The sequence below is a fragment of the Lissotriton vulgaris genome, chromosome 5, assembly GCF_964263255.1.
Source record: "Lissotriton vulgaris chromosome 5, aLisVul1.2, whole genome shotgun sequence".
NCBI classification, from domain to species: Eukaryota; Metazoa; Chordata; class Amphibia; order Caudata; family Salamandridae; genus Lissotriton; species Lissotriton vulgaris.
In genome coordinates this window covers 2,013,775,043-2,013,794,250 of record NC_141693.1, presented here as the reverse complement: position 1 = coordinate 2,013,794,250, position 19,208 = coordinate 2,013,775,043, and the positions used below count along the sequence as shown (strand labels likewise).

Here is a 19,208-nt window from a genome sequence, read left to right as displayed (position 1 = left end):
TGGCCCCGCATGTGACAAGTGCAGGTGCTGGTGCTGCTCCCGTTACAGGTCTCTTCCTCTGCTAAGTTGTTGAGGGAAAAACTCTGCAAACACAAGAAGAAGGGTCATGGGGATTCTTTCCTAAAGAGGCTATCTGCATCCAAAGGGATGTTCCCTCAATGCTCTCTGCCTCCTGCGGTGCAGTCATCTGAGCCAGAGCTGGTTGAAATTCCTCCCAAGGAGGACGGACTAGCCTCTCCCAGCAGAGCTCCTGGCACCAGCACTGACACCAGGACCCATCCTGACCCCTCAGCCCCCGGAGCCTTTCTCAGTGCCACCTGCGTCCTTCTCTGAGCTTCTGGCTGCAGGCGCTGACCCAGATTTATGCACTCAGGGAAGGAGGTCTATAGGCGTGGAGCCTTCCCCTTGGCCCCATGGAACATTTTGGGGCTCTTTCCTGACTCCCACTAGTGGGTTCACACTCTGCACTATTCTTCCCCCTCTGCTCCATTTGGAATGTTGCCAACACCACCCGGGAGCTTCCAGGCCCTAAATCTTCACAGGTGGTCTCTTCTGTGCTGCAGACTCGGATCTCGTCATCCACAACACTGCCTCTGCTAACCCCTGCTGACCCCAAGGCTAAGGCTCAGGCCCTCCATCCGAAATCTAGGCGAGAGGTTCAACGAATAGTTGAGGAAGAGAGGTTCAGAGAGCAGCAAGGTAACCGCTCATGTCACTGTTAGTGGCAGAGATGCATGAGATCTTTGGATCTGACTCTGTACCACTAGTGATGCCTGACCTAGTCCAGCAAATACCTAGGTGGAATATTTTTCCACTTAATGTTATAGAAGGTTGCGGATATCCTAGAGCTGACTCTCCCGTTGGTGGAAACAAAATCCAGAATCCTCACAGAGGTCCTCAAACCATCTACTATCACCTTTGAGCCTTTCTACCTTACAAGGTGGGCATTTTTGGATCTGGTGACATTGGCATGGGAGAAGCCCAAGTCGACCCGGCAGTAATCTGGCTTATTGCCAGGTGCTATAGACATATATCCTTCCCTAGAGAGCTTAGCTGTATAAAGGTTCCTTCCCACTGGTCTTCTGGATAGAGGGGCAACAAATTTGGAGGCACTTGGGAAATAGGCCCTTTCATTCAGCAGCCTGACTCTTTGCTTTATAGGCATGGCCTGTTTGCTGCTAGATATACACATGCCTCTGGGACATAGCACAGTTGGCGGTTCCAAATGTGTCCAAACTCCTGAAGGTGTGGAAATAAAGGGAATGGCCCGACTATCAGGGTACCAGAATATGTCAAAGAATAAAATATCCCTTGGGTAAGACAATCAAACTCCTAGTCATGCATACTGAACTCGCACATTCATGCCTCACCCTTTACGTATCACTTATATCATACATATACTCAAAGATCCTACAAGTAATGCCACCCCTCAATTATGATTATGCACAAGCCTGAACAATTCAACATCACAGTGTGTATATTTATTAGTATCAAATATCAATAAAAAACATTCAAAACAATACAGCAAAAATATTGTTTCATCAGCATTTAAACACATTATACAGTTCTAAAAATCAGGAAAGAGACTCGAAATCCGTGATGTCATGTACAATCATCGATATGTCAATTCATAGGAATCAGAATAGCAAACACCAGAATCAACTACATCCGTTCTGGCTCATTGTTCCTTGAATTTAACTTGCAACAGATGCGTCAACGCGTTTCGGTGTGTTGCTTAATGTGCACCACCTTTATCAAGACTAAATGTTCTTTCTGTCTCTTTCGTACCCACAATTTGATTGAACAAATTTTATCTAAACAGAAAATAAAAAGGATGAAAACAAAATTACACATCGGCTATTTATAATTGTTCAGGCTGTGTTATTATACAATGACTCTACAGGGCTATTCAGGCTGTGTTCATAAGTGTTTTAACATTATATTTTAACAAACCCATTGTTAGTTGCCCTTGTCATTACAGATGGATTCATTTATCTTTTACCCAAGCTACTATTACATAATTACATATTCAACCAGAGATAATTCCTGTTCCCCAGGGCAGTTTCACCCTACATTTTGTTCACATTATATAAAAAAAAAACAACTCTGCCCAGCATACCTATTTATCAATATGGCCCAATTGTAAACATTTTTGGAAACTATCAAAGATCTGCATACAATTTTTTCCAATAAATATATATACAAAAAACATTTGATACCCTATACTAAAAAAGATTTATTACATCGTATTATTCATATTCTCCCCCATTTAGATTTACTATTGTGAATCGCATTCCTAGAGGATCATAATTCTTCATGCATCCAATACCGAACTTCCGTCATTCTCTATTTCTGATACACTCCAGCTCTACATGCATTCACATACCATAAATCTCGTGAAGTGCCGGGTGCCAGTCACTCCATGGGAAGGTTCCTCAGTGTTTATTACTTCCACAACCCCACAGGAGCTATTGGATACATCAAGATTATAATTAGATTCTGCTTTCAGGTCCTATTTATATTAAGTACCTGATCTATAGGGCAATTGTTTTTACCTCAATACGATCACACCCAGTAGATCGCTGCTTACACTCTCCTGATTTCGTGCTATGCTCCGTGTGGTCTATTCTGCAAATATGCACAAGAAAAACCTTTTTAGTCTTATATTTATTTGGGATTTCCCAAAAAATCACCCCGGGTTCCACTTAGTATCATACCTGAAAATGGTGTCCCGCAGCGCGTGGTTAATCACTGATAATTTTTCTTTTGGCTTCAGGGCCTATTATAAAGACTGTTTGTGCCTCTAGATAAACAATCTCAGGTCCCCATGTACGGCGGATCCTGTGGTAAAAGCATATAACATTGACTCATGAGGCTTCTGTTTTTTAACCTACTACCTCGGGGCAAAATTTCATACCCATGTCTGAGGTCTGTTGGGCAGTAATATGGCTTCGCTTCACACTTTCACCAAATATTACTGTTTGCAATTAGAAGTGAATACAGATTGCCATTTTGCTCATTTGGTGCTCCAAGATTTCTTTATCTGACCATTCTTTCAGACCCAGCACCTTGAGACATAATTCTTTGGAATCTGTTCACTAGATGAGGAATCTACAGGTAGAAGCAACTAGGAAAAAGTTGGTACCGCTGGTAACCATCTCTCCGCAGCATATTCGTGTCTACATACCTCCTCTTTTGAAGGAAGATCATAGGACGAATGAAAAAAGCTCTACCTAATTTAGATTGCTGCACCGCACTTTGCAAATCATTGAGAGTCCTCGTCTTTAACTCGATGTGTAGAGTAAAAGTGGGTGGTAAAATGACATTGTTGCGCCGAGCTGGGTGCTACTATTGACTCGCTTTCGGCTCTTAGATCAAGCCAGCACTCCTTAACAGAGCATGAGAGCTATGAAAGTTTCTGGATCCAGTGGCACTCCAGCTGATTTTCAATAGCTGATCAATCTGCCTGTAAATAGAGTATCTACCAGAAAGATTGGTAATGAAACTCTTCCAGCATGTACAGTTGCGAAGAGCTGATGGAGACCATTCACCAGCATCTTTGATTTATCAAGGTTTATCTTGAATACTGTAATCGCTCCGTAGCACTGCTGGAATCAACAATTCTGTGCTGCTTAGTTTTCATAAGATGTCTGAGAATAGGTGGAGTTCATGTGTCACACCCCCAGCAGGTATCCCATCAACCCCCACAGTCCGTCAGATCTTTTGCCTTAGTAGTTCTGTCAAGAGAACAAAAGAGCAGTGGGGAAGGGGACAGCCCTGACTTGTATACCTGTTAAGATTAAAGAGCGCATTTATTTTCTCGCCATTTATTATTACTTTAGGGACTTGACTTGCATAACTAGCCCAGATATACCCCTGCATCATGGGTCCTATACCAGATCTCCCTAAGGTACTCCCAGGCAACTTTTAAGTCAAATGATGCTGTGGACATTGAGATTTTCAGGCAGAGGTGGGCCGTCTTATGAGTGAAGGTTGTGCTGGCACTGGCCTTTTCTGTTGAATATGAGCAGTCACCTTGCCCACTGCTCAAGGATAGGTCTATGTGGCGTACATTAAAGTGAATGATGTGTTGATACAAAACTGGGGAGTCTTGTGCATGCCGTGGTGTGACGGCTTACCTGGTGAGCTGGCTCAAAATGGATGTCTGAGTGCTAAGTGGTGGAATGGGCGAATACATTCACCGACATCTCTTTCTACACAGGAAAAGCAGCGAGGAGGCCATGCGGGAGCGGCAGAATGTTGTGTCTCTGGCTGCCATGAAAGAGTCCAGCTTGCTCCAATTCTACATTTCCCGCGAGTGGCTCAACAAGTTCAACACGTTCACAGAGCCAGGGCCTATTACTAATCGCTCATTCCTGTGCTCCCATGGAGGTGAGGGGTGGGCCATGAGGGAGAATGCAGTCGAAAGGTGTGAATATTTGAAGAGTTGGGTGGGGAGAGATTGCATATTTATCAAGGCTGATATTGCATTTCAAATGTTTCTTTTGTTTCAGGAATACCACCTAATAAATATCACTACATTGATGATCTTGTGGTGATTCTACCACAAAATGTGTGGGAATATCTCTACAACAGGTAGGACCTTCCCGCTCACCGGTCATCAGAGAATATCTGTACAATAAGTTGGACTCCACCACTCCCATTCACATCAACCCTCAGTGCATCGTCACTTCTCCATAATTAATATCCTGTATGCTAGGTCTAAAACTGTTCACTTATTTTCACAGTCTCTTCTTCAATATTCTTTTCTTCTTTTCCTTCGCCTACCACTATTGGGTCTTTTTTTCCCAATTCTTTTCCTCTCCTGGCTCTGTCTTCCATTTCCTTCCAACCCCTCTTTTCATACCTTCCAATTACTTGCCTTTCATAGACTACCTCCTTTTCCCGAACATTCGCCTTTTCTGATGAGTGCATCTACATTTATTTCCCTCTGTGAATAGCTTTATATTTCTTTCTGCCTTCCACCCTAGGTTTGGAGGAGGCCCAGCTGTGAACCACCTGTACGTTTGCTCCATTTGCCAGGTAGAAATCGAGGCCCTGGCAAAGCGAAGAAAGTTAGAGATCGACACCTTCATCAAGGTGAGTTTGAGCTACATGTGAAAGGCACGAACACCTGCTTCTGATGATTGCAATGTGTTGCAAACGTCTTAACATTTTCATCCAAACGCACTCTCTCAATCTTAGAAATGCACCATACAAGTGAACATTGACCCATTCCTTCATATGCACACCGACCTATACACACACATATTCCCAGAATGTCTAATGATTAGAGCGGCAGACCCTGATGCAGAGGTCTAGCCTGGAACCAGTGTTCAATTCCCCGCCTCGGCGGGTCTTGTGCTCAAAATTCCACAGACCTGATAATTCTCGCCTCGGTGCCTATTCCAATCATGGAGTCCCACTCTGCAACTCTGGGCAATAGCTTGCTTAATCTCCACGACGACCCCCACAACGCTAAGGATGCCTGGCCTCCACCTTGGGGGTGCCCAGGAGTGGACGCCTCACAGGGAAAGCCAGGATGGGTTCCACAGCGGTATTCGTACAAGCGCCTTGAGACCCTTGCGGGTGAGTAGTGCGCTATACAAGTATCAATTTTATGTTCCCATGAACTCCTGGTGAACACATGCAGGTCACACCTTGAAATGCTCACTTAAGGCTCTAGAAGGAGCTCTTTCTCAGCCTCCACATTCCTTTCCTCCAGTAGTACCCAGTTGTATCATACACCATGTGTGCTTGCAGCACTTGTTCCACTCTTAAGGTACATTTGGTGACCGTGCTGCCCAGAGCTGAAAATTGCAAATGTAGGAGTGTTTTTTGGATATTTTGAGGCTCCTGATATATCTAATGAGGGAACACTTTTTACATATCTAGAACCACTTACAGCCTCTTATCCAGTATCAGAAAGAGAATTGCGCAGTGAGGCGATCATTACTCAGCTTTGGTATTAATTGGCGTTTCATAAGTCAGCAATTACGTGCGCTTCCATATCAGCCATTGTCCACTTCACCAAAACCTCCAAGTAGTTGTCATGAATTTAATCTTTTCTACGACTTTTTCATGAGGCATAGCCCTGGTTATATCTACATTTCTGATACACTGACCATCACACATGTTAGAATAATGTAGCAAGCTGTTTATATCCACCAGAAAGTTGCCATTAGGCATCGGAAAGAAACCAAAAGATATCAAGTTTGAATGCAAGAAGCATACTCTAAAAACATAGTTTCTCTGTTTAAAGAGATTTATCAGGGATTCTTGACCCATTCTAGCATCTGCCTGCATCTAAGCACTAGCCGCTTGGGAATGCATGACTAGACTTCCATTTTCCTACCTTGCAGATGTCAATAATTTGTTTATTTCTACTCAAAGCTGTGGTAGCTGCTTTCTGCCCTCTGGTTGAGTGAACCTTGGGCTTCCCTGGAAGGGGTTTGTTTGCTAGTTGATATCTTTATGATGCAATCTACTACACAATCTTGCAGTAGATTGTTTGGATGTTTTGTCAAGATAAAAACAAACAACGCTTTGAATATCTAGTCAATGGAAGGCATGTTCTGATGTCGTGGATGAATTTGGAAAGAAAATGAGCAGAGAAATAGTTTGATTAATGGGAAAGTCAGAAATTACTTTTGGAAGGAATAAAGAATGTGTTATCATTATCTCCCTATTCTCGTGGAAAACAGTGCAAGGCAGTACTGCCAATAAAGCTTTCACCTTACAGGCGTGATGGCAATTGGGAAAGCTGCTTTCCAGGAGAGATGCTGCAATGCAGCTTTGTGTACTGACTCCAAGGAAGAGTCAATCACGTTTGGCAGAAGGATGTTCAACTCCTACGAAGGAGGAGATCTGATGGGAGGAAACTTTCTTAAGAACTCCAAAAAGCATTTAACAATGGAGATTTAAAACATGGCTCTTGCTTTGACAACTTTCTATAGGCTGTAATATTGTCCAAATTAACTTTTATTGATGTGAATTGAAGCGTGCCTTGGGCTAAATGAAGCAGGTCATGTAAAACAGCATCCTCCTAACGTGATTGGGTTATGTCCATTATTCTGACACCATTTACTGAGTCTTTTCCATTTCATGGAGTAATATATTTTAGTAAAGGGATGTTTAACGTAATCTTAAATCTGATAGGCGATGTAAAGGACCATACTGTCTGAATTCAGGAGCCATGCTGTTAAGTTCACTTATATAAAAGTCAGCAGATCTGACTTGCACAGCAGTCTCCTGTGTGGTTTCCTGGACATCTGTAAAAGGTCTGGGTAACACGACGGCCATGGCCAATGATTGTTTGCTGCCGATCTCCACAGTTTCAGTATTACTGAATGAACAAGTGCAATCGACAGAAAAGGTTAAAGAAATGTTCGAGGCATGTGGGCTGCTGAATTCATATCCTTGCATAGATCGCCGCCTAGTGTTGGGTCCGGATGATTGCACTCCTTCGAAGTATCACGAGATAGGTGACTCCTCCCCTGGACTACAGTGCGCATGGGCATCTTCTCCATCCTCAGATTGTTTTTTTCCGCCATTGGGTTCGGATGCTAACTCCTATACTCCAACTTCGGAATCGAAAACAAAACTTTTCTAAAGGCCTTCGACTTCGACGGTATTGTTCTCGTTCGGTACCTCTCTACTCACAGCCTTCCATCTCGAATCGGTCGTCGACGCCAGCCGTTGGGCCTTTTTGACGCCACGTGAGCCGACCATCGATGGAAAGAAGCCCGTTTAAAAGGTGTCCACAATGCCACTCCAAGTTCCCACATACTGATAAACACTCAGTATGCAACAAGTGCCTTTCCCCAGACCATAGGGAATAAACCTGCCCAGCCTACACCCAGTTTCGATCAAAGAATACTATACGAAACCGACGGGCCGCTAGGCAAGAAATGCAGCGACATGCACCTGAACCGGGCAACATCTTCGATGATGACCAGGATCTACTGGAAGCACCAGACTCGGACCTAGAAATCGTCACCGGCGAGGACTACTCTGACTCCGATGACGAGATCCCACCGGGGCAAACCATGAGTACCATGCCCCCGACACCAATTAGCCCGTTACCAAAGGCTCCGGTTGAGGCACCGCCAAAAGGCCTTAGCCAAGATCATAAAAAGGTTTCGCCAGCCCCGCCATCCGGCTTGGCTCCGAAACCGAAACCTTCGGAGACCCCAGGGCCCAGTACCATCGTCCCGAAGAAGGTTCCAGAGCCAAAGAAGGTCGTCGACCCGAAGGGTGTCGATCCAAAAAAGGCCGTACTGCCAAAGAGCGTCGAGCAAAAGAAGACTGGGGACCCCAAAAAGGCAGTTCAGCCAAAAACTGTCGACCCCAAAAAAGAAGTCGAACCGAACAAAGGCACACAGCCGAAAGGCGCCGAACCGAAGAAGGTCGCCGAACCGAACAAGCCTACTGTTCCAAAATCCGTCGACCCGGCAAACTGTGCCGTACCGAAGCCCGTAGCAATGCCGAAAAAACCTGTCAACCCAAAGATAACTGCTCCAAAGACACCAGTCGATCCAAAAAAGAACATAGACTCAGAAAAGGACACTCATCCAAAGAAGCCTACGGAGCACAAAAAACGTGTCGAACCGAAAGTTCCGGTCGACCCGAAGACATTCGTCGACCCGAAAAAAGGGCCCGAGCCGAAAAAATCCAACAAAACACCAAAAGTCGTCGAAAAAACAGGTGTTACCGACCCAAAGAAGTCTAACACTCAACCCACGACTGTAGAGGAAGAACTATTCCACCTAGATCCATCAGACGACCAGGCAAAGATATATATTAATCCAGAGACTGGTAAAGTTACCATCCTGCATAGGAAAAAGAGGCCTTTGGACTTTGAACCTCATTCCCCTATTCCATTGAAGAAAAAGGACGTTGGGACTTCTCCCTCTAGACCCTTCATCCCTTTTGAGCCTAGCATGCCTACTACACCTTTTGCTCCTTACTCTCCTTCTCACCACTGGGCCAATGAGGGGAACACAGGGGATGAGCCACATCCTCTATATGATTTCCCACAGGATCCTGAATCACAAGAGGAACCTTGGGATGAGCCAACAGACCCTTACAACACCCATCCCATACCTGATGTACCCACTTATCCTACTAAGCCGTCACCTACTGATGACACCGTAGTTTTCAATCAACTCATAGACAGGGCAGCACAATTCCACAATGTGGACATGCATAATGACCCTGTGGAGGAAGACTTCTTATTTGACACATTCCATACTGTAGAAAAAAGTGTCAGAACACTTCCTATGATAAAGGGAGTTCTAAAACACGCACCTGAGATATTTAAGGATACAGCCAGGGCACTGGTAATCAATCCCAGATTAGAAAAAAGTATAGAGCAGCTCCTACAGACCCTACTTACATCAAAGGGCAGTTGCCACTAGACTCACTGGTAGTGGCTAATGCATGTAAAAGAGCCAACTCCCAGACAACAGGGGAAGCACCTCCCCCTGACAAAGAGTCAAAAATGATTTATTTATTTATTTATTTATTTTGTGTACTTGTAGAGCGCAGACCTGTCACCCAGAGGGCATCCTGGCGCTTTGAACTTCGGGACGGTTGCACTTCTCACTGCTCAGGCAATTTTCGGAAAGAGATTCGTTTTCAACGCTTTCCTAAACGGCAGGTAGTCCTTCTGGCTTCTCAGAGACAAAGGCAGGGAGTTCCAGAGTTTGGCCGCTGCAACACTAAATGAGCGGCCACCCATCCTAACTCTCTGAAACCTCGGGACCACCAGCAGTTGTGCTGAAGAGGAACGAAGGGTCCGCGAGGCAGCGTACCAGGCAAACATATTACGCAATGGTATTGGGCCCTGTTGGTGTACTGCCTTGAACACCAAGCACGCGGCTTTATACAAAACTCGCAGCTGTACCGGAAGCCAGTGTAAGTCTCTTAGAGCAAGAGTGGAAGAGCTGGACCTGGACGAGAAAGAGCCAACTTGGCGGCCATGTTCTGCACCCGTTGTAACTTCCCCAGAAGATTTTTTGGGGCCTCCAGAAGTAGCGCATTGCAATAGTCTAATCGACTTAGAATGGTACCGCGAACTACCTCCGGCCTGGCCTGGGCGGGGAGAAGGGGCAGAACTTTACGCAACATAAATACTGGAGGCATCAGGGAAAAGGGTAGCAGCACAAGCCTCCAACTCATGGAGGATAGCTAATACTCAAGCCCTACTGGCTTGTTACGACAGGGCGCACTATGATCAGCTCAAAAGCCTAATGCAACACCTACCTGAGCCTTTTAAAGCACAAGCTGATGATCTCATACTAGAGGGAAAATTCATAACAAACGCCTCCATCAAATGTGCGCTTGACGCAGCAGACACCGCAGCTAAGTCAATTAACACTAGCGTCTTACTACGCAGACATGCATGGCTGCGTCTTTCCGGTTTTAAGAATGAGGTGCAGTCCACCATTCTTAACCAACCTGTCAATCAGGACTTTCTATTTGGCCCTGCTGTCGACACCATTTTGGATAAAATGAAAAAAGACACAGTAACCGCAAAATCAATGGGTGCATTGCAATTTCTGCAACATAGGGGATCCTTTCGACGCTCCTCATACAGAGCAAATACACGAGGAAATACCTCGCAAACATCTGCCTCATACAAAAGTAACACACAAGGTTCCTTCAACAAGAACACAACCAGAGGAGGTTACAGAGGTAACAATAATAAGGGAAGAGGACGTGGAGGCTATAACACCAGAGCCTCCACTGCCACAAAACAGTGACTTCAATACGCTACCTCCAGACCACTTAACACCGGTCGGAGGCAGACTACGACAGTTCCTTCCTGTCTGGCACGCAATTAACACGGACAGGTGGGTGAGAAAAATTATCCAGTCTGGTTATTGCCTAGAACTGACTTCTACACCACCAAACATACCACCCAGACATCGTCATATGTCCACGGAACACATCACCCTGCTACAACAAGAGGTGAAATGCATGATGGAAAAGGGGGCCATAGAGCAAGTCCCTTTCCACCAACAAGGGACAGGAGTATACTCCCTATACTTCCTTATTCCAAAAAAGAACAGTTCCCTCAGACCAATATTGGACCTCAGACCCCTAAATCAATATATACTATCGGAGCACTTCCATATGATCACACTACAACAAGTGCTCCCGTTGCTACAACAAGGAGATTTCCTAGCAACATTGGTCCTCAAAGATGCATATTTTCACATACCCATCCATCCAGGCCACAGAAAATACCTCCGGTTCACAATAGAAGGTCAACACTACCAATTCAAGGTTTTGCCCTTCGGGGTTACCACGGCTCCAAGAGTGTTTACAAAATGCTTAGCGACAGTGGCAGCACATCTCAGGAGGCAACACGTCCATGTCTACCGTTACCTGGACGATTGGCTAATACAAGCAAAATCGTACCAAGAGTGTGCAGCACACACGTCTCAAACAATTCGGTTGCTACACAGCCTAGGCTTTTCAATCAACTACACAAAATCGCATCTGCAACCATCCCACGTACAGCAATACCTGGGAACCACTATAAACACCTCAGTGGCGAAGGCATATCCAAACTCAGCAAGGATAGCCAGTATGCAGACACTCATTCGCAAATTGCTGCCACAACACTCTCTGCCAGCTCGAGGCTTTATGCAGCTCATAGGCATGATGGCCTCCTGTATATTCATTGTCCCCCATGCCATACTTCAAATGCGCCCATTACAGGAATGCCTAGCACGGCAATGGAACCAGGCTCAAGGACAACTAAAAGACCTAGTGTTGGTCAATCAATTAATCCATCATCGCATTTATATAGCGCACTACTCACCCAGAGGGTCTCAAGGCGCTGGGGGAGGGGGGTCCGCTACTGCTCGAACAGCCAGGTCTTGAGTTGCTTCCTGAAGGCGAAACCTGTGGTGGCTCTTCGGATGCGGGAGACGGCGGCGAGGGCGTGGCCGGTCGATCGAAGCTGGCGTTTGGGAGCGTAGAAGTTGAGGCGGCTGTTGAGGTATCGTGGGCCTTGGTTGTGTAGGGCTTTGTGTGCGTGGGTGAGGAGTCGAAAGGTGATTCTCTTGTTGACCGGGAGCCAGTGCAGGTCTCTCAGGTGTCCGGAGATGTGGCTGCGACGGGGGATGTCCAGGATGAGTCGTGCTGAGGCGTTCTGGATCCGCTGGAGTCTCTTCTGGAGTTTGGCGGTGGTTCCGGCGTTGAGGGAGTTGCCGTAGTCCAGACGGCTGGTGACGAGGGCCTGGGTGACCGTCTTCCTGGTCTCAGCGGGGATCCACCGGAAGATCTTACGTAGCATGCGCAGGATGTTGAAGCACGAGGAGGAGACGGCGTTGACTTGTCTGGTCATGGAGAGGGAGGAGTCCAGGTTGCGTGCGTGGTCTGTTGGTTTGGGTGCGCTGCCTAGGGCAGGGGGCCACCAGGAGTCGTCCCAAGCGGCGGGTGAGGATCCCAGGATGAGGTCTTCCGTCTTGTCCGAGTTCAGTTTCAGGCGGCTGTTCTTCATCCATTCGGCTACCTCTTTCATCCCTTCGTGAATGTTGGCTCTGGCGGTGGCGGGGTCGTTGGTGAGGGAGAGGATCAGCTGGGTGTCGTCAGCGTAGGAGATGATGTTGAGGTTGTGCTGGCGTGCGATGTCTGCGAGGGGGCTCATGTAGACGTTGAAGAGGGTTGGACTGAGCGAGGAGCCTTGAGGAACGCTGCAGATGACTTCGGTGGCTTCAGATCTGAACGGAGGGAGGCGGACTCTCTGTGTCCTTCCGGCGAGGAAGGAGATGATCCACTCCAGTGCCTTCTCCTGGACTCCGACGTTGCTGAGGCGTTGTACTAGGGTACGGTGGCAGACAGTGTCGAAGGCCGCGGAGAGGTCGAGGAGGATGAGGGCCGCTGTTTCTCCGTTGTCGAGCAGCGCTCGGATGTCATCGGTGGCTGCGATCAGGGCGGTCTCGGTGCTGTGGTTGGCCCGGAAGCCAGAGTGCGAGGGGTCGAGGGATCCGTTCGTCTCGAGGAAGGCGGTCAGCTGCTTGTTGACGGTCTTCTCGATGACTTTTGTGGGAAACGGGAGCAGCGAGATGGGGCGGTAGTTCTTGAGGTCGGTGGGGTCGGCCGAAGGCTTCTTGAGTAGGGCGCTGAGTTAGGCGTGCTTCCAGCTCTCCGGGAAGGTAGCGGTGACGAAGGAGGTGTTGATGATGTCCCGCAGGTGGGGTGCGATGACAGCGTCGGCCTTGTTGAAGACGTGGTGAGGGCAGGGGTCGGTCGGAGATCCAGAGTGGATGGAGTTCATCGTGCGGACGGTGTCTTCGGTGCTGATTGGGGTCCAGGCGCGGAGGGTGGTGGTGAGGGGCGGTGGTTCGGTCGTGGCGTGCGTCGGTTGAGTGCTGAAGCTGTTGTGTATGTCCGCGATCTTGTTGTGGAAGTAGGAGGCGAGGGAGTTGCAGAGGTCTTGCGAAGGGATGATGTCGTTGTTTCTGGCGTTGGGGTTGGAGAGCTCTTTGACGATGTTGAAGAGTTCCTTGCTGTTGTGTGCGTTGTTGTCCAGTCGTTCCTTGAATGCAGTTTTCTTGGTGGCGTGGATGAGTTGGTGGTGTTTTCGGGTGGCGAGCTTGAGGGCAGTCATGTTGTCCGGTGTTGGGTCTCTGCACCAGGTTCTCTCGAGAGCTCGGCAGTCTTCTTGGAGCTCTTGAGTTCGTCGGTGAACCATGGGGCTTTCTTGCTACCGAGTCTGCTAGGCGGGGTCCTCAGGGGGGCGAGCTCGTCTGCGCAGTCGCTGATCCACTTCGTGAGGTTGGTGGCCGCCTGGCTTGGGTTCGTTGTGCTGGTGGGAGGGTTCATGCTCAGGGAGGTCGCGAGCTGGTCGGCTGTGATCTTGTTCCAGCTCCTGCGTGCAACCTGTTGCTGGTGGTGGTGGATCGTGGTCCTTCCGAAGCTGAAGTGGACGCAGCTGTGGTCCGTCCAGTGGAGTCCGGTGGCGTGGCTGAAGGTGATGTCCTTGCTGAATGAGAAGACGGGGTCGAGTGTGTGTCCGGTGTAGTGGGTGGGGGTGGTCACCAGCTGCTTGAGTCCCAGGTTGGCGAGGTTGTCCAGCAGGGTGGTGGTGTTGCGGTCGTGGTTATTCTCCAGGTGGAAGTTGAGGTCCCCTAGGAGGATGTAGCCAGCGGAGCAGAGGGCGTGCGGGCTGATGAAGTCGGCGATGTCTTCGCTGAATTGTGTGCGTTGTCCCGGGGGTCTGTAGATGAGGGTGCCTCTGAGGGTGGTCTTGGGGTTGATGTGGACCTGAAAGTGCAGGTGCTCGGCGGTTGCGAGGGTGTCGTCGGTGTTGGTCGTGATGCGGATGGTGTTCCTGTGGACGATGGCGATGCCTCCTCCGGTGTGGTTGATGCGGTCCCTTCGGATGATCTTGTAGCCGTCTGGGATGGCGGTGGCGATGTCGGGCGCTGAGGAGGCGTTCATCCAGGTTTCCGTGAAGAAGGCGACGTCTGGGGCTGTGGTGTCGAGCAGGTTCCAGATCTCGATGGCGTGCCTGTGGACGGAGCGGGTGTTGAGCAGGATGCATTTCAGGTGGCTGCTGCTGTTGCTCGTCTTGGTCTTGGTAGGTGCTGGAGTAGTGCAGTGCCGGATGCAGGTGAACTTGCAGGAGTTGCAGCAGAAGGGTCCGTGGGTGCGTCTTGGGGTGGCTCGGTAGCAGCCCGGGACTCGGCCGGCGTTGAGTGCGTTGAGGGTGGCGGCGTCGTACGTCCGGCGGGCGGGCTGGTGTCTGCGGGGGCCAGGGGTCCTGGCACTGGGCGCAGACGGTCTTAACTTTGGCTCACCTTCGGCGCGCTTAGGGCGCGCCCGCTGCGCGTAGGCCACTCTGCCATATGTGGAGAGTGGGGGGGCGGAGCGAGGGAGGGGCAGCTGGGAGGCGGGGAGCGGGGCGGCGAATGGGAGGGCTGCAGAGGTGAGGGGCGGGGAGGTGGCGGGAAGCGCGGCAGGGGACGGGGGCGCCAAAATCACAGGGGTACAATATTAAACAAAACGGGGATACAAAAATTAAACAGGGGCCTGCAAATACACTGGGAGATACAACAAACGGAGTCACAGAGGTACAGCGTTACACGGAGCAGAGAGCAGAGAACACAGGGGGGAGACAAATGCAAACGCAAAATCAACGCAGCGCAGGCGGGGCAGGAGCAGCAATCAGCGGTGTCACAGGGTCACAGCTGCGGGCAGCGGCGGCGGCAGTAGGCGGGAACAAGGGGCAGCCTGGTCGCACTCACGAGGAGTGTGCGTGGGGGTGACCGGCCCAGAGGGACAGAGGTCACTGCTCACCACCTCGCTCACCTCGTCCTATATGGCCCAGTGGGAGGGAGGGGCAGCTGGGAGGCGGTAGCGGGGCGGCGAATGTGAGGGCTGCAGAGGTGAGTGGCGGGGAGCGGGGAGGTGGCGGGAAGCGCGGCAGGGGCCGGGGGCGCCAAAATCACAGGGGTACAATATTAAACAAAACGGGGATACAAAAATTAAACAGGGGCCTGCAAATACACTGGGGGATACAACAAATGGAGTCACAGAGGTACAGCGTTACACGGAGAGAGAGCAGAGAACACAGGGGGGAGACAAATGCAAACGCAAAATCAACGCGGGGCAGGAGCAGCAATCAGCGGTGTCACAGGGTCACAGCTGCGGGCAGTGGTGGCGGCAGTAGGCGGGAACAAGGGGCAGCCTGGTCGCACTCACGAGGAGTGTGCGAGGTGCGTGGGGGTGACCGGCCAGAGGGACAGAGGTCACAACAGTCGCGCTCACAACTCTCTGCAGTGGTGGAACCCACAAAACCTTTCCAAGAGGCGACTGTTCCAAGAGCCGGTTCCACAACTAGTACTAACAACGGATGCATCACTGACAGGCTGGGGAGCCCATCTCCTTCAATACACAGTACAAGGGCTCTGGACAACCAAACTGAAAAAGCTGCATATCAACCAACTAGAATTGCTAGCAATATTCCTAGCCCTAAAAGCATTTCAGAAATACTTGTACAGGAAAACGGTGTTGATCCGGACGGACAACAACACCGCAATGTACTATATCAAGAAACAGGGAGGAACGCACTCTCCACAGCTGTCCCATCTGGCACAAAGCATATGGAAGTGGGCGATTCCAAAAAACATTTTTCTCCTAGCAAAACACCTTCCAGGGAAGGACAATCAGATTGCCGACCTGCTCAGCAGGCACAGCCAACAACTACACGAATGGGAGATTCACCCCCAGGTTCTCCAGCCATTCTTCAAAGAGTGGGGTCACCCAGAAATAGACCTGGTTGCCACAAAAGAAAACTCCAAATGCCAGTACTTTGCCGCCAGATTCCCACACCCGTTGTCACAGGGCAATGCGATATGGATGAAGTGGTCAGGCAGATTTGCGTACGCTTTTCCCCCAGCACCGCTAATCCCGCTGGTGGCACGCAAACTGCGGCAACACTCGCTCACGCTGATCCTAGTTGCTCCCACATGGGCGAGACAACCGTGGTACACCACGTTCCTAGAACTTTCAGTAGTTCCTCATCAAAGACTCTGCCTTGCACCCCATCTTTTAACTCAGAACCATGGAGAAATCAGACACCCAGATCCCAATCCGATGAACTTAGCGATCTGGCTCCTGAGGTCTTAGAGTTTGGATACCTTAACTTGCCCCCAGATTGCATGAACATCATTAGGGAGGCAAGACAACCAACCACACGAGCGTGCTATGTAGCTAAATGGAAGAGATTTGTTATTTACTGCAACAATAACCAAATCAACCCTTTAGACAGTTCCATACAAAACATTATATGTTACCTGCTGCATCTACAAAGATGTAACTTAGCATACTCTTCTATACGACTACACCTCGCTGCTATAGCAGCATACCTTCAAAACAGGCAACACCTTTCACTGTTTAGAGTACCAGCAATCAAAGCCTTCATGGAGGGTTTATAAAGGGTGATCCCTCCAAGGCACCCCCCTTCCCCAGTCTGGAATCTAAATATAGTACTGACTAGACTAATGGGCCCTCCTTTCGAACCTCTACACTCATGCGAACTACAATTCTTAACGTGGATGGTTGCATTCTTGGTTGCCATTACCTCACTCAGAAGAGTGAGCGAATTACAAGCACTAACAATTCAAGAACCTTTCATGCAGGTACATGCCAACAGGGTGGTTCTTAGAACCAACCCTAAGTTCGTGCCTAAGGTTGTATCCAATTTCCATATCAATCAATCATTAGAACTGCTGGTTTTCTTTCAAAACCCACAGTCAGTAGCTGAAAGAGCCCTACACACATTAGATGTAAAAAGAGCTCTACTTTATTATGTGGACAGGACTAAATCATTTAGGAAAACAAAACAACTATTTGTTGCTTTTGCACCACAACAAAAAAGAAAGCCTATTTCAAAGTCAGGAATAGCCAGATGGATAGTTAAATGCATTCAAATATGTTATCAAAAGGCAAAACACACTTTAACCATCCCTCCAAGAGCACACTCTACAAGGAAAATGGGGGCATCCATGGCTTTCCTAGGAAATATTCCTCTTGAAGACATCTGTAAGGCAGCCACATGGACCACCATACACACTTTCACCAAACACTACTATGTAGACATGCAAGCAAAACAGCAAGCTGCTGTAGGCCAGGCTGTCCTCAAAACTCTTTTTTAAACTGCTGCAGCTGGCACAGGTAGCCACCGCTAGAGGAGATACTGCTATACAGTCTATGCACATATATGAATTCAGCAGCCCACATGCCTCGAACGGAATATTCTACTTACCAGAATGCATCTGTTCTTGGCATGTAGGGCTGCTAACATTCATATCGCCCGCCCTCCTCCCCGGTGCCCGTCGCAGCTGCAACATTATCTCTGGCATGGCCATCTCTTAGTTTACTATCTCCATCTCTGCCACAATGGCGAAAAACAATCTGAGGATGGAGAAGATGCCCATGCGCACTGTAGTCCAGGGAAGGAGTCACCTATCTCATGATACTTCGAAGACTCTTCCAGGACAACAAAGTGCAATCATCCGGACCCAACACTAGGCGGCGATCTATGCACAGATATGAATGTCAGCAGCCCTACATGCCAAGAACAGATGCATACTGGTAAGTAGCATATTCCTATCTTGACCAACTGATCAAAAGGGTAATTCCTCAAATCTTGTTTCTGATAGATTGGATGTGAAGTCTTGGCATTTTTCTAATTTTTGCTGTTGTGAAGAGGTCTATGGACGTTGATACCCTTCTCTTTCATGGTGCGGTTTACGACTTTGTTGTCCAAAACCCACTCATGAGTCTCTTCCTATAGCAACTGAGAAAATCTGCTTGCTGATTCATTGTCCTTGAAATGTGTGCCACTATTAGCGTACGTTTACTGGCCAGGGACCAGCGCCAGATTGTTTCTGCTTCCATTGAAAGATGTCTCAATATGGTGCCTGTTTGCCTATTCGGGTAATGCCTGGTCGTGGTATTGTCTCTTTGAATTTGGATTATTGATATCTTCTGCAGGGATGGCAGAAAAAGCTGGAGGCTAGGTGGACCTCTCTCCGCTCCAGAAAATGTATATGGGTTGAGGCTTGCTTGGCTATCCACTGCATCTGAATGGGCTCCCTGTCCTGAAAGGGAAACATCCACTGCGACTTTCAACGGTAGCTCCTTTTGTAAATGAACTCCTTTGAGTAACTTTTGCCTCTTACACCACCATGCTTGAGATTGTTTCATTGAAAATGTTATGATCAGTTCGCCCTCTCAGTTGTTCTTCTGACCACATTGGTCCTCTAGGCGTTGCGGCATTGAAAATAAAATATATTTTTAGCACTACCTTCTAGTTTGGACAGAGATTAGTGACATAAGGGGTAAGACTTCTAGATTTGAAAGAAGAGTGAGTGAGTGTGTGTGTAACAGACACAGTGGCGAGTGAAGACCTGTATGGGATGGTCTTTACATAAGTCCAGGGGAACCTCCTTGCTTTCCTCTAGGCGTTGCTGCAGGGGTCTCAAATGCAGCCTTGCATTTGGACAGTGTAAACACAGTATGCCAAAGAGCCCAGAAAGGCGGAGATTTGCCTGGCTGATATTCCCCAGCAGTAGCATTTGTCTCGGATAGATGATAAACTCTCCACCACAGGAGGATGTCCATCCTCTTTAGACCAGTGTTTGATGGATGATCTGGAGACCCAGCCTATGCAGCAGCTCCAA

General features: G+C 48.6%; 1 protein-coding gene across 1 annotated transcript in view; it reads left to right on the top strand.

The window, feature by feature from the left end:
- The window catches only part of USP20 (ubiquitin specific peptidase 20), a 556,910-nt gene that overhangs the window by 493,998 nt on the left and 43,704 nt on the right, over nt 1-19,208 (top strand). The window contains exons 19-21 of the mRNA XM_086924837.1: nt 4,223-4,392; nt 4,515-4,596; nt 4,992-5,100. Coding sequence (XP_086780963.1) covers nt 4,223-4,392; nt 4,515-4,596; nt 4,992-5,100 — 361 coding nt within the window. The remainder of the gene's footprint in view (nt 1-4,222; nt 4,393-4,514; nt 4,597-4,991; nt 5,101-19,208) is intronic.